Source organism: Teleopsis dalmanni, chromosome 1 (assembly GCF_002237135.1).
Source record: "Teleopsis dalmanni isolate 2A chromosome 1, ASM223713v2, whole genome shotgun sequence".
Lineage (NCBI taxonomy): Eukaryota > Metazoa > Arthropoda > Insecta > Diptera > Diopsidae > Teleopsis > Teleopsis dalmanni.
The window spans coordinates 62,559,544-62,573,497 of record NC_051846.1 but is presented as its reverse complement, the minus strand read 5'-3'; the positions used below and the strand labels follow the sequence as shown (position 1 = coordinate 62,573,497).

Genomic DNA, 13,954 nt, shown 5'->3' with positions numbered 1-13,954 from the left:
GAAAAAAAAATTAAAATAAACAAATTACGCTTTCCGAAAAGTACACTATGCTGACTATGCTCTTCTTTGATTTGAAGTTAATTATTCTATATTATTCTAATTATTCTATTATTCTACAATGTTCAGAAGTTCAGTCGGAATATCAAAAGTCAGGAAGTTAGTTTTTATAGATATCTATCTTGGCATTCTTGACAAAGAAAGCATTATGACTATTCTTATTAAAAATTCATCAAATTCACTATATCAAATTCACTCTTAATTAATATCGACGTTGAAAGAAACTCGTTATGTTCGTTCAAAAGAAGGAAGGGAATGTGTTCCGTATGTACCTATGCAATATATCTTCGTATTTGGCGGGCTCAATTGGACTTCTGTTCTCATTTGGCTCAAGTAGTATTAACTTATTATCAATAAGAGAAAAACTACAATGTCATAAATGCTAGAATGGAATGAATGAGATAACAGGAAGATCTTTTAAACGAGTATGGAAGAACATTTGGCCAGATTAAAGTAAGAGCGAAGACATTGGACGATCTGTTAATATGGATGAAGTAGTAGAATTAACGAAACAAGCCGGTTTAAATGAGGTAAATGTGGAAAATATTGATAGTAGTGATTTCGTAGAAGAACAAAAAAAAGCGCTTGTAAAGACCACTACAACTAAAATTATGAATCAATTTGTACAAAATGATCCAATATTTTGACAAGAGTTTAAAATCAAGACGGGGTGTTATAGCTGCTTTATCCACTTATCAACAACTTCTAACAGAACGCAAAAGTACATTAGATCCCTTCTTGCCAAAAAAGTAGAAAACTGGAAACACAGAATACCCTGAATATTCTGACTGACTTAGAATTTTAACATATTTATTTTTATATATATTCGTTTACATTGTTTTTGTTTTTGTAAAAAATATATATTTGATTTTTTTATTATTATTAAAAAAACATGATTAATAAATTTAATACAGCGTTGTTTCGCATTACGCTCTATATTGTTGGAACGTATCCTACGCGTTAAGCGGGGTTTTACTGTATCTCTGCTTTTTAGAATATCGAATATCCTGCCTTTATAATAGGGCAAGGAATCATCACCAAATTTTAAGAGACGTTACGATGAAGCACCCTCTATAAAAAAATGTTCAATTTGAATTATAAAATAAATGAAATATAAGAATTTAAATATAAAAACAGTGTTAAAATTAAAATAAAACATGTAAATAGTTTATTATTAAAACAATAATAACTAATAATATGTAAAATAATTGAAACAATAGGTAGGTTTCTTTAAGAACTTTGAAAAGTAAAAATATTTATGCTTACAAATATTTATTTTAAGTCGTAGGTGTAAATTACTCCTTTCTTCTTTGACGACCTTACAAAATATGTTTTTGTAAATATTTAAGTTAATAATATATAAGTGAGTTTTTAGCAATTTTTAGTAAATTGTTGTCACTTAATTTCGAAAAAATATTAAATATTTAATGTTAAATTTACCAAAACAAAAACTTCAGTCATTCGCCTTTGTTTAAATTAGAATCTAAGGTCAAGTGCATTTAAATTTTGAAAATAAAATTTCGAAACACTTTTCTTCGCAACACACTCCATAGGCTTTTTATAAGCTTACATACGAGGGGTGTTTAATAATTCTATAGTAACTGCATTGAATAAATTTTAACGTATTTTTGAAATATTTTTTTTAGAAGTCTGGCAATGTTTAAAAAGTTAAATGAAGAATATATTTCATAGATATGAAAATTACTTTTGATCTGACAGCTTTGGAACTGCCTAAACAGATAACAGCAGACTCACATATGACTTTTTGACTTTTTAAGATTTGTTTATACGAGGACTGCCTTTTAAGTCTTGCGTCAAACAATGAAAACACAGTCGTAAATCAGTCAAAAGGTTTTATTGTTTTTTGATACACTTTTGCATTCGAACTAATTTTCGAAACAATTTTGCCACTCCAAAGATGATATCTCCAAAGTAAGAGTTTTGAATGTTTTAACGGTATGTTCGAGCAGGTTTGGAAACAAGAAGAAATTATTGGGTACTGTAAGGCGGATGACCCATCAAATCGATATTTTGAGTGCTCAGAAAATCTTTTGTTTGAGCTAATGTGTGAAAGTTCGCATTGCCGTGGTAGAGCATAACCTTTCTTCGACTGTTGGTTTTCCTCAATTTTCTGAAGACTTCCGGCAAACAAAACGGTTGTATACCACTTAGAATTGACCATTCGATGTTATTTAAGTATTACAGTTGCATATTGAATATTACGGTTTTTCTGAAGAAACATAATATCTTTTACTAGGAATTGCTCCCTCTGCATATAACTTTTGTTCGTTTCTGCACACTTTGAAAACCTAAACAGTAGATTACTGTTTTGTGTCCAGCTCATACTCGTAGATCCATAATTCGTCATCTATCTCAAAGTCCTACATGTGTTTTGAGCTACCTCGGCGGTATTTTTGTAACATTTTCTTGCAGCAATCAACATATGTCTTCTTTTGATCGATGATGAGGAATTCAACTCATTATCATACAATCAATATTGAATGTATGCTGGCCCCAGGGATGCCTCTATCTCCCAGTTATGTCAGATGCCGATCCATCTCACTCAATTCTAGCACTGCATAGTTGTTTCTGGTACAATAGCCGATCTTGGACGACCATGATAAAATTCGTTGTTGAGAAAACAATGACCACGCTCGAACTTTTTGAACCAGCGATCCGAGCAAATAAATCTTTCATATATCTGTAAAGACCAATGATAGAAAGTTTTTTGGCAATGCCCAAAAGCTTGCTTTGTTTTGGTGATTCATTACTAATTGTCACTTTTATTTTTAACTTTTGTATTTGTATTTGACTTGGTTGTCAGCCGAAAAAAGTCACTACTGGCGCGACATTCCAAGTAACCGTGTGGCTAAAGAGCTGGTTCATCCCTACAGTTATAGTAAGGTATACTTCTTCAGCAGAACAGAGTTGAGGCAGTTGGTGGGATATTTAACGGGTTAAATAAATAATGGACTGGATTATCACCTTAACAAAATGGATCTGTCTAAAGAGAAAGATTCTCGACTCTGCTTAAAAGTAGATGAGATTTCTTATCATATTCTATGTGGCTGTCTAGCCTTAATCTGGACCAGAGAAAGGTCACTTGGTCGAAAACTTCTCTCCCCTTCTGACAATCGGAGGTCCTCAATGTCCGACATTGTGACTTTCATTCGGAAGGCTGAATGTCTTCTATTCGGTTAGGGTCTGCTGCAGCACAAAAAATCAACCATGGTCGCAGTGCTCCGCTCCGTTGGGAGCTGGTACCATGTTTATTTCTATTCCTATTCCAATTTGGTTCTAACTTACGAAATAGCCCTCGTATATATACTCTCGTATTGTACCTGTTGGCATTCAATTAGACATCAAATTGCTGTCATTTTTCCCACTAAAATTTAACAGATGAGTTCACACATGCTTTGCCACAGAAAACGAAATCCAAAAATATTTTGCGACTTTTTCATATTTGAAAACAATTATTTTATTTAATTCAAGATACAAAAATAAAAAATTAACATCGCATTTGTTAATTTTTTAGTAAATAATTTAAAAAATTTTTTCACAAATGTGGGAATGCTTTGCGGGTAATTAAGGTTCAAATTTTGTTGTGGTCTCGGATGTTTACTAAAATTTTGTATTAAGAAAATTGTTGTGTGACACTGACGAAGTAAATTGACTTGAGTCAACTATTTTGTCTGTTTCAAAAAACTCTATTTAGATACTTTAGACCAAAATATGTTCAATTATTTGCATGGCAATTTTTATTAAAATCAGCCGCATAATTAGAAATTTTAATTTGAAAACCACAAATTTAAGCTGACTAAACTGTGTTATTAAATGTAATTGTTTAATGTGTCATGTTCTTCCCAAATTCTAGAATTATTTATAATTATGATTAAATAAGTTAGATTCTTTAAAGCCTTCGTAACTCTAACTCCAGCAAACTTAATTCAATAATAACACCTTAAAGTGATAGTGTGAGTCTAAACTTTATGGTAGTAGTCTGTGATATATGATTGAAGTTTCTAGATGATAGTGGTAGTTTAAAACATACTTATTTTGAGTTCCAACTCAAAACTGACGATTTGTACGGGTTCGCACTACTATCCGTGCGAACTTGTCCTGTTTAAAAGGGTAGGAAGAGGATTTATATTATCTAACTGTGATATCTACACTTAAATTAAGTTTTATAATTTTCTAAAATTTTTTTCCAAACAACTCACAAAAAAATTTGATTTGATATGACAGGTAGAATCGAAATCTTTAAGTATCGCCGCTATACTATTTTGAAAGACCGAAATAGATCTATACGAGAAGGTGATCACTTTTTTCCAAAACTGTATTTTATCGTCACTTTGAATTGCCAAATTCTTTCTAGTAGTTAATAGAAAACTATTCATACCATAAAAAAGATTTGAAAAATTTAGCTATAGATAGTTTTTAAAAATCATTCTAGCTAACTTAACTGTTTACTTAAGTAGTCAAAATAATGAAAGAAATATACTCGGTCATCTAGAGGACTACAAACTATTGATACTAACATAAAAAATTGCTCACGATTATCCATCAGCTCTTAATGATACAGCACCCTTTTCACGGTACTCCTAATATGGGTCCTGAAGCTTAACCACTTAAATAGAGAGACAAGATATAAAACTTAATTTGGTGCAGACAGATGGAATATCACCACTATTTAAACATTTTTAAAGAACTGTTTAGAAGATATACTCGTCATTGTCAAACGTCAGTTGTTTGATGCCAGTCTATAATACAACACACTCCAAAGTTGGAAGTTTCCTTCCATGAATATTGTAGAAATTTAAGAGATAAAGAAAAGAAAGTTTCTTCTGTATGTTAGTTGCCCAGCTTTAGTTAGAAGCAGAACGAACTTCTCAGGCAATTATATTCTTAGCTCTATTAGTCCAGTTTAATTAGGGTCTCGAAATGGTGTCGTATTTACTAACTGCTAAACTCCTGCGTTTAATAATAGTTTCACAAAGAACCGTTTCGCATTTAAGAGAGTTATTCAATTAGATTGATTGACACAGCAATTTAATATAAGCTAGGCGTTTGAGGTCACCTATCGTAGCGGATGAGTTTCATGCGAGTGACGAGGCTCTGTAGAACTTTCTTGTATTTATACAAAAACCCTCGTTAAGGTTAATATAACCAAGTATTTATTCATATTATTTTTTTCCCCTTTCTTAGAATGATTTATATTACTTTATAATAGTAATGTAAAGTATATTTTATTTGATGTGTAGTTGGTAGTGCACTATAAATATCACACCTAAAATTTTGGTCGTCATAGTACTAAGAATTGAACTTCTGTCAACTGAAAGTAGTCTCAATTATTACCACTTTATTTAATTAAAATAAAATGATATTCTGTTTGTTAGTAAGCGCATCACTTGAGGACGTCTAGACTGAATTATTTAATTTTTTTTATAACGTAGTAAGGGCACATACCGAGACGTGGAAATGCACGTAGCTAGTTAATTGATAAATTTTTTATTTTTGGTGTACCTTTAATTATGTTAATATGGATATATTCTTCCTACTGTACGTATATTATTGAATTAATAACGTACTAAATTGTATTATCTACAATTTAAGTGATCTATAGAGTTTCTCTTTTTATATGTATTGTATAGCACAGGCTTTTTTTGTAAAAACAAACAGGCTTATTTCATTTGCAATTAAAACAATTTTTTGTTTTGTTTTCCATATTATATTATAAAACTTTTCACAACTTTCATTCTGAAGTGATTTAATATATAGAATTCATTTAACATTTCTACATGTTTTTAATGTACACATTGTAAAGCATTTTAAAAAAATAATTATGATATAAATTTATTATATGTAGTTATGTCTTATATACAAGTTCATGCATTTTGTTTTGCATATTAAGTACTATGTTATATTAAATTTTAATATTATTAAGAAGTTTAAGTAATTAATAATTTCTTTTTAGCACATTTTTTAATTACTTCATTTAAGAAAAACGTACTTCTTAAATTCTCTAATAGGAGCCTAAAAAAGGCCAAAAACGTAGGCACTTATATATTACTTTATATTATAAGTATAACAAATAGTAACTACAAAATTATTTAAAATTAAAATAGATATATACGTAAACATTTACATATATATACATAAATATTAAATTCTGTAAATAAACTTTTATAAACAAATTAAAGAAATTAACATATGATTATTTACTATTCACAGACATTTTCATACATATTGTAACAATATATATTTTATTTTGGAATTATTATAAATAACACAATATTGTAACTATTATATTCTTGCATTATGACTTTTAGATATTTTGTTCATATTTTTAAGTGCTTTAAAAATAATATACTTAAATTTATTAAATTATGTACTGTTTAACAACTCAAGAACATAAAAATTTAATTAAACAAATAATCTATTGGCTAAATTAAGTTCCGATACGTCATGCATTATATGCACCTTTATTAGTTATATTTGTAACTAAAATTGCAAATATACTAGCCTATAGAAACAATTTCTTAGTACCATTTTGATATAAAACAATTTCTTAGTCTTAATTAACCGCATTTATTCACACAGTGCGGAAAGCATTTGCATATTCCACAGCATCGTGTAGCGTAGGAAATATTTCAAATGGTCCTTCACCTAATGCCATGCTATGTACTATTGTATCATATACCCGATCTACGGGACTTGCCAAAAATAAGCGTACATCTCGTAAACTTAATTCCTTCATAATATCGCTGAGTGTATGGCAACCAGCTACATCGACATGTCCTAACATAGAAAAATCCAAAATTAAGAAGTGGAAGGTACCTAATGTACTAATTTTTCCTCCGCCATTAACAACATCGCCATTTTGCGCTACGGGCATGTAAGAAGCACGTCTTATTTTTTGAGTATCTAAACCGAGTGCATCATATAACGAGCGACGGAAAAACATGTTAGTAGCGAAGTTAAGCGACCCAGTATAACGAAATATTTTAGTATCTGGTACATCAACAGCGTTACGATGCAGGCGCATATCAACATAAATCGCTGGAGCTTCAGGAATGATACCCAATAATCCTGAATATGGTTTTAGACCTTTAATGTAAAGGGTGAGTAAAGATATGCTGACACCGATAAGTAAACTGAAAGAGAAATAATAACAAAAATTATTACGTTCATGCAGAATTATATAAACTCTAGTAAGTGCTTGTGTTCTAATTTTTAATATCAATAAAGTATTCTAATTAGATCCAATAAGACACTTAAGTGCACTTGAAAACACTTACCCAATATCAATATCGATAAGTACTACAGCAAAAAATGTACAAAGCCAAGTTAACACCTCAAGTTTGCCTTGTTTGAAAAACTTCTTCAGCTCTTTCGCTTGCATAAACATGGGCTTAAGAGCTACAATAACAACACCTGCTAGAACGCACTGCAAAGTCAATGGTAAATTTGTTTTATATTTAAATATAAATATAGATATAAAGAAATTTGTACAAATTATTAATGAGAACTTACCCTTGGTAATACTGCAAAAAATGGACCTGTCCACAATATGGTCATTAATATAAGGCCAGACGAAACTAATGAAGCCAATTGTGTAACACCCCCGGCTTGTTCCTGTATAAGAGAACGAGAAAGGGAGCATGCATTTGGTATGCAAGCAAAACAGCCACCAACAAAGTTACTAATGCCCAAAGCAAATAATTCCTGATTCGGTCGCACTTCATAGGAAAGTTTCTTTGCAAAAGTAAGACTCATTGACATAATAATTGAGTAACTAACTATCGCTATAGCTATCGAATCAGTTGCAACCAACGGTATGAGATCCCAACGTGGCAGTGTTGGTTCCGGTAATCCTACAGGTATTGGCCCGACAAGCTTTACATCGTAATTACCATTTAAATCACAGAACTTTGAAATAAGTGTACCACCAATAACAGCGATCAATTCAGCGGGAAACGGAAATCGGCAATGTTTACGCAAACAAGGTTTAAGGCACTCATTACATATGCTCATGAAAACTATGATACTAATGCAAAATCCCAGTGTAACTAAATTTGTGTGTGGTGTAGCGATAAAGAAATCAACAACCATTTTAACAATTTTGAAAGCGCCCTTGTGACGCGGTAACACAACGCCAATCACATCTTTTAATTGACTTGCTACAACATGGCACGCAGCAGCGGTAGTAAAACCATTGACGAGTGGATCACTGAGTAGGGAAGATAATGTACCCAAACGGAAAAATGCCATTACTATCTATTGAAGAAAAAAATTGTTATTAAAAATAAACTTCTATGCATGAAATATTATTTTTTAACTTACATGCACTATGCCTACTGTAAATGCTAATGATGTAGCAATTTCTATTGGTGTTATCACATCAGCGCCGGTTACTCCATCATTTTCTTCCGTTGCATACGTTTGTACCACTTTTAATGTCATCATGCTTATAACAGAAAATGTACCCATTGATATGTGTTTAGAGGTACCTAATATCATATACACAATGCTGGGAAATATAGCCATGTATAAACCATTTCCAGGTGATACACCGGCTAATAAACCATATGCCATACCGTGTGGTATATGCATTACGGCAACAGTGAACCCAGCTATTAAATCGCCTAATAAATCGCGTTTTAACGAGTATTTCGGTAGCCATTGTAGTATTGGTAAAACACCTGTAAAGATGGCTAAAAATGACCAACCTTGCCAGCATTGTTTCAAGCCGTATGGTATGCTTTTATCACGTGCTCCATAGCCAGTTTGTTTGATGACCACTTCATGTGTGAGTACATCGCGATGCACATCGTACTTTGGTTGTATTTTTGGTTTTTGTAATATGATTGGTTGTGTGAGTGGTTTTGTTTGTCTGAAATAAATATTTAAAAATATTATAATTCGGTTCAAAACCAATAAATTAATTTGCATGTTCCAAAGGAATGTATAGGTAAATAGGTTGCATGTATTTGACTGAACAATTAACCCAATCCGAAATAAAAGTTCATCAATATTCTCAATGTTTATTGGGCAAAAAAAAACATACAATGTATACAACACAGGAAAACGTAACGGAATTGTTAGTAACCTACGTGAAGGGATAAAAGTATTAAAGAGAACTGTTTAAGATTAAGATTATGATTTATAAGAAATATTCAAAGTTCTACAAACATTCAACTATGAGAAAATTTACAGTACTTGAGTAGATAAAGATCCCTTAGAAGTACATTGTAATAAAAAGCATAGAATATTATTGCATGTAAGTGCTATAAGCAGGAGTAAAAAATTGACGCCATGAACATGAAGAAGGCGTAACAGCAACCGTCAATAATGTTCATTATAACAACATAATTACTAGTTTTTGAACCCAAATTAAATCTATGGTGATGGAAGATAAGTGGTTTCTACAGTACGGTGCCACAAACCGAAAGTCATACAACATTTTCTTTTTAAGCTTTTATGTCAAAAATTTTTTGAGCTACAATTTTATACTTTAGTGAAATGAATTCGTCGTCAAGATCAAGCGAATTGTTGCTATAGAATTTATTTATTGTGGTTATGCAAAGGAATCTGTTTCTTGTGGGTATGGACCAACTCTCATGAGCTTATGGTCGATCTATTATAACTATGTACCGAAAAGTCACTGAAAATTGCAAAGGTATGTCGTGGAGGATATTTGAATGATGTTGTATTTCATACCTAATAACAAGATTCAAACATATTGGATAAAGAACTGTTCGAAATCTAAATCACACGTCTTTTCCATTTACGGGTACTTTTCAATCGATGTATTTTAAAATAAGTGATATGTAAAATCAAAAGAAGTAATGATTATAAACATTTTTGAAAAATCTGCTAGTCTAAGCTAGTTGTCAATACGACAATTGATTAACACTTTAATTAAAACCCACAAAAGAACTGTGAAGCACTTGACTACATCACTAACTAGTATCGTTAATTCCCAATTACCCTGCGTTTGCATTTTTCGCCCTTCTTTCTACCTAACCTATATAGCTAGGTAATGACATCGATAAAGAAGTTTTTATTAATAGGATAGTTACAGGTTTATCATTTAAATGAATATCTGGGTCAGAGGCGAGGCGTCGAATGGTTCAGAGTGTTCATTGAAAACCTTAATAAAGCTTCCTTTTCAGATATTTTTTTTTATTAGATAAATAATCTCGCTGTTTTGCTACTTAACATTTTTTATAATAGCTTTTCCAAACAGATTAACATAAACATAAAACGTACAATACAAACAAAATCACACATACATATGTTAGATACACCCAACATTACTTATAATTAATAAAAGAGAAAACACATTCCTCTTAAAATATACTAAGGTTCAGAATAAAAACTGCACCGCGCTGCTTAAAAAGCAAGCAAAAGAAATAACATTCACATTGGGACTATGTTCAATATTGAATAAACACAAAATATACAAACAAATAAAAAAATAAAAGAGAAAACAAGCCCCGCAAAATATGTACGTAAAATAATCATCACTCATAAATTAATGCGTGCAAGCGGTTCAATAAAAAAAGTGAACCTCCAATGTTATGCAAAGTAAATACAAAAGAGAAAAGAAGTGACTGAGCAACAATCGCTTTACATTTGACGAGAGGTTCACTCGACTAAACTGAACCCTAAGTTCATACAAAGCGTGCAAATACAATCAAAGTCACGGTTACCGTTTTATATGGTCAAATGGTTCAGTAAAAAAACTAAACCGCACATAGTAATTACAAAGTAAAAGAGTAAATGAATGCATGAGAGTTTCTTACTCTTATGTAGAGGTTGGAAATAAACCAAAAACAAAGTCATTATTGCAATTTTATACTAGCAAATGATAAAAGTAAAGAAAAAAATTAAAGAAATTTGAAATGAAAAATAATATTTAGAAATGGATAAATGTGTGATTAAAAATTTGATTTAAATATCATTTTTTAAACGATCTTCTGAAAAAAAGAATTTAATTCATAAAATGAATAGACCAACTCCAGATATGAAGAATTTGGTACCTGATGTAAAAATGTCGAAATCTGTGGTAAGTCGACGTTTTCCTATAGTTATTTACCATAAAAACCAGTGGATCACAGGCTGCGAACATTTAAATAAATTGTTTTGTTGGTCTTGTATGCTATTTGCTTGTGGAAAGGACAAAACTTAGAAGTAGAGGGAATACGTTATAGTTGGAATTCTGTTTTGATCACATTGTGAACACCTTGCCAAAAAGCTGACGCCTCGCTACTGATCTGGGTTAAACTCATAATAAAATACTGATGTAAATCGTAGCAGATATTTTTGTGACGTTTTCTGAGTACAAAAAAGTAGAGAAGGAGATCAATAAGATAAGATATCTAACTACAATTGTTGGTTCTAGTATATTAAATTCTAGAAAGGGAAGAAATACCATTTTTGTTGAAATCACAGTTCACCAGCTTATCAGTGTGGATTGGTTCCAACTATCTACATATTTTACTTTTAATAAATGAATTATTTGAAATATTAGCAAAAAATGTATAAATGTTAACTTACTCATTATTATCATTTGCCATATTTTTTAATTCGATTTGTTCTCCAACAACATCAGTGTATTGATGATGTTTTAAATGATCTTGAAATTGTTTGTTCCTTAAAGATGTCGTGGGTGTTTTTGGCTTTATATGTTTGTACTTGTCTTCAGTTTCAAATAGGTAGACCCTTTGAAGAGTTTCAGTCGCTTTGGAGGTGGATAGGTTTAGAGTACTTTTATGTTTTGCTACATTCGAAGTGCCAGCTTCGTTGTTTGATAGTAGATTGCGTTCTCTTATACGTTTTAAACGCTCTAGAGTAAATTTCTTTACGTATTTTAAGTGTAAGGGTTTCTGAAAATATAAAAAAATTATTATAATAAAGAATTTTTTGTATTTTATATATTAATTTACGTATTTTAATAGCGATACAAGTAGATACAAAAGCAGCCTAAGGAATTTTTTAGCATAAGGAAAATAAAAAATTAAATGAACTAGAATTTTAATAAATTAATAAGAACAATATATTACACATGAAGATTGTATTTATTATACATTTAATATAATTTTTTTATTGGTATTATGCTGTTATAAATGGGTTTGTAAATATATTCAAAATTGTTTAGGGAAATGTTTCCCACAATAGAGCTAATGAATCTATATGTATAGCAAGTTTTAATTCTATATATTATAAACTACATAAATAAGAAACTGAGTTCCTATAAAATATTTGTTTTAAATATATTATATATAGAACTCAATTAAAAAAAAACATATATAACAGACACAATAATACGGGTTCATATAAACATCCCGAAAAAATTGCGAACGTCTTCGCATAGCACGATAGAACAGGATCGTATAACACTGATACTATATATTTCTTGTAAAGAACTGTAGTCAGGTGGCGTCTTAAGCCTATTTATTAAATTTAGTTATTTTAAATGTAATAATTACTTTAGTTTGTGAATACCTAATATATTTTTATAATCTTAATAAATCAAACAATTTACCTCCACATAACATGGAACGTATCTACCGTGCTTATATGTGGGTCTACTCTGTTAATGTTTAAATAATGTTGCACAATCAATCAATAATATATGCAGCACTTACGCAGTTAGCTAATTAACTAATATTTCAATATAATCCGATGTTAAACTTTCCAAGGTACTTTGGAAAAATACTTTAACCAATCAAAACTTATCTATGAGTAATGTTGAAGTTTTTAAACGTATCGATCAAAAATAAATTAAAATTAATACGAATTACTAAAAAGTACATATTACTTCTATTAAATGATAAGAAAAATAGTTACTGTTAAGGAAAATTTTAGCACTTATTTGAATGGTGACGTTTTAAAGAACTCACTTATAAATACGACTACACTATAACATACAACACATAAAACATTTAACAACACGCTAAAAGCTTATCACTAGCGTTACCAGGTTTATTAACTTAAATGAAAGACACAATCGAGCCGATGGAATCTAATAACGAGCACGGAATAATTTCCATTTTAGGCATGTGAATTGTACAGCAAATATTGCAATAAAATATTAAAACAATATACACTTTAGATAATTTCGGGAATTCATACCACAGGCGGTAAAAGTTTATTATCCATCGTCGAATATGTGACGTTTTCAAGAAATTTTATTTGTTAATTATTTCCCTCAGTAAATCGCGTCTGCAGCATAGTTTTTTTTTTTTTTGAAGATAAAGATTTTTATTTATTTGGACAATTTTAACGAATTTGTATGTCAAAATTATACTTATAACGACGTTAGTAGTGATTTGTCAATCTTAATAATTAATTGTGATAAATGATAAGTAAATATTTGGTTATTTAATATTCGTGATTTCGCTTTAATGTGAACTAAACAAAATTATAAAAGAATTTATTTAGCGTTTTTAAGATGTTTGAAAAATAAATTTAAATAATTCACAAAATTTAAAAGTTTTTTAAACTTTTAAAAAATTATAAAGAAAATAAATGTTTATATCAAATACTAAATGACTTTGGAAGAAGTAAACATTTTAAAATAATTTTTGTAATTATATGATACTGGATTATAATTTCTGTTTGTAAACATTAAATCCCTATATAAATAACTATATATAGTTAATGATTAACAATATATACTTTATTGACTGAACAGAACTCATAAGATACATAAATCTTATTTATATTTCTTTAGAGAAATAATAAATTTTTTGTTTTTTTTTATATTTCATAAATATTTCATAAATAACTGAAGTTCTGGCTTAGATGAACCTATCCCACTAGGTATTAAGCCTATCTGCTTCCATCTCTCTCTTTCATAATTACTGGAATAAAGTTTCCACACTGCTGT

At 30.1% G+C, this 13,954-nt stretch overlaps 1 protein-coding gene across 1 annotated transcript; it reads right to left on the bottom strand.

Annotated features, from left to right (window-relative positions):
- Positions 1 to 6,446: 6,446 nt before the first annotated feature.
- Positions 6,447 to 13,224, bottom strand: LOC119682579 (solute carrier family 26 member 10-like). The gene is made up of 6 exons (XM_038096055.1): positions 13,198 to 13,224; positions 11,620 to 11,948; positions 8,401 to 8,950; positions 7,591 to 8,334; positions 7,356 to 7,504; positions 6,447 to 7,211 (listed from the first exon to the last, which is right to left on the bottom strand). The coding sequence occupies exons 1-6, from the start codon at positions 13,222 to 13,224 to the stop codon at positions 6,650 to 6,652; spliced, it is 2,361 nt and encodes a 786-aa protein (XP_037951983.1). The 3' UTR covers positions 6,447 to 6,649.
- Positions 13,225 to 13,954: the final 730 nt, after the last annotated feature.

Excerpts from the sequence above, each read along its gene's own strand:
- LOC119682579 (XM_038096055.1), bottom strand. The coding sequence starts at position 13,224 with ATGGATAATAAACTTTTACCGCCTGTG. Across the intron at positions 11,949-13,197 it reads ATAAACTTTTACCGCCTGTG|AAACCCTTACACTTAAAATA; the intron begins GTATGAATTCCC and ends TTATATTTTCAG. Across the intron at positions 7,212-7,355 it reads CTTATCGATATTGATATTGG|TTTACTTATCGGTGTCAGCA; the intron begins GTAAGTGTTTTC and ends TTTCTCTTTCAG.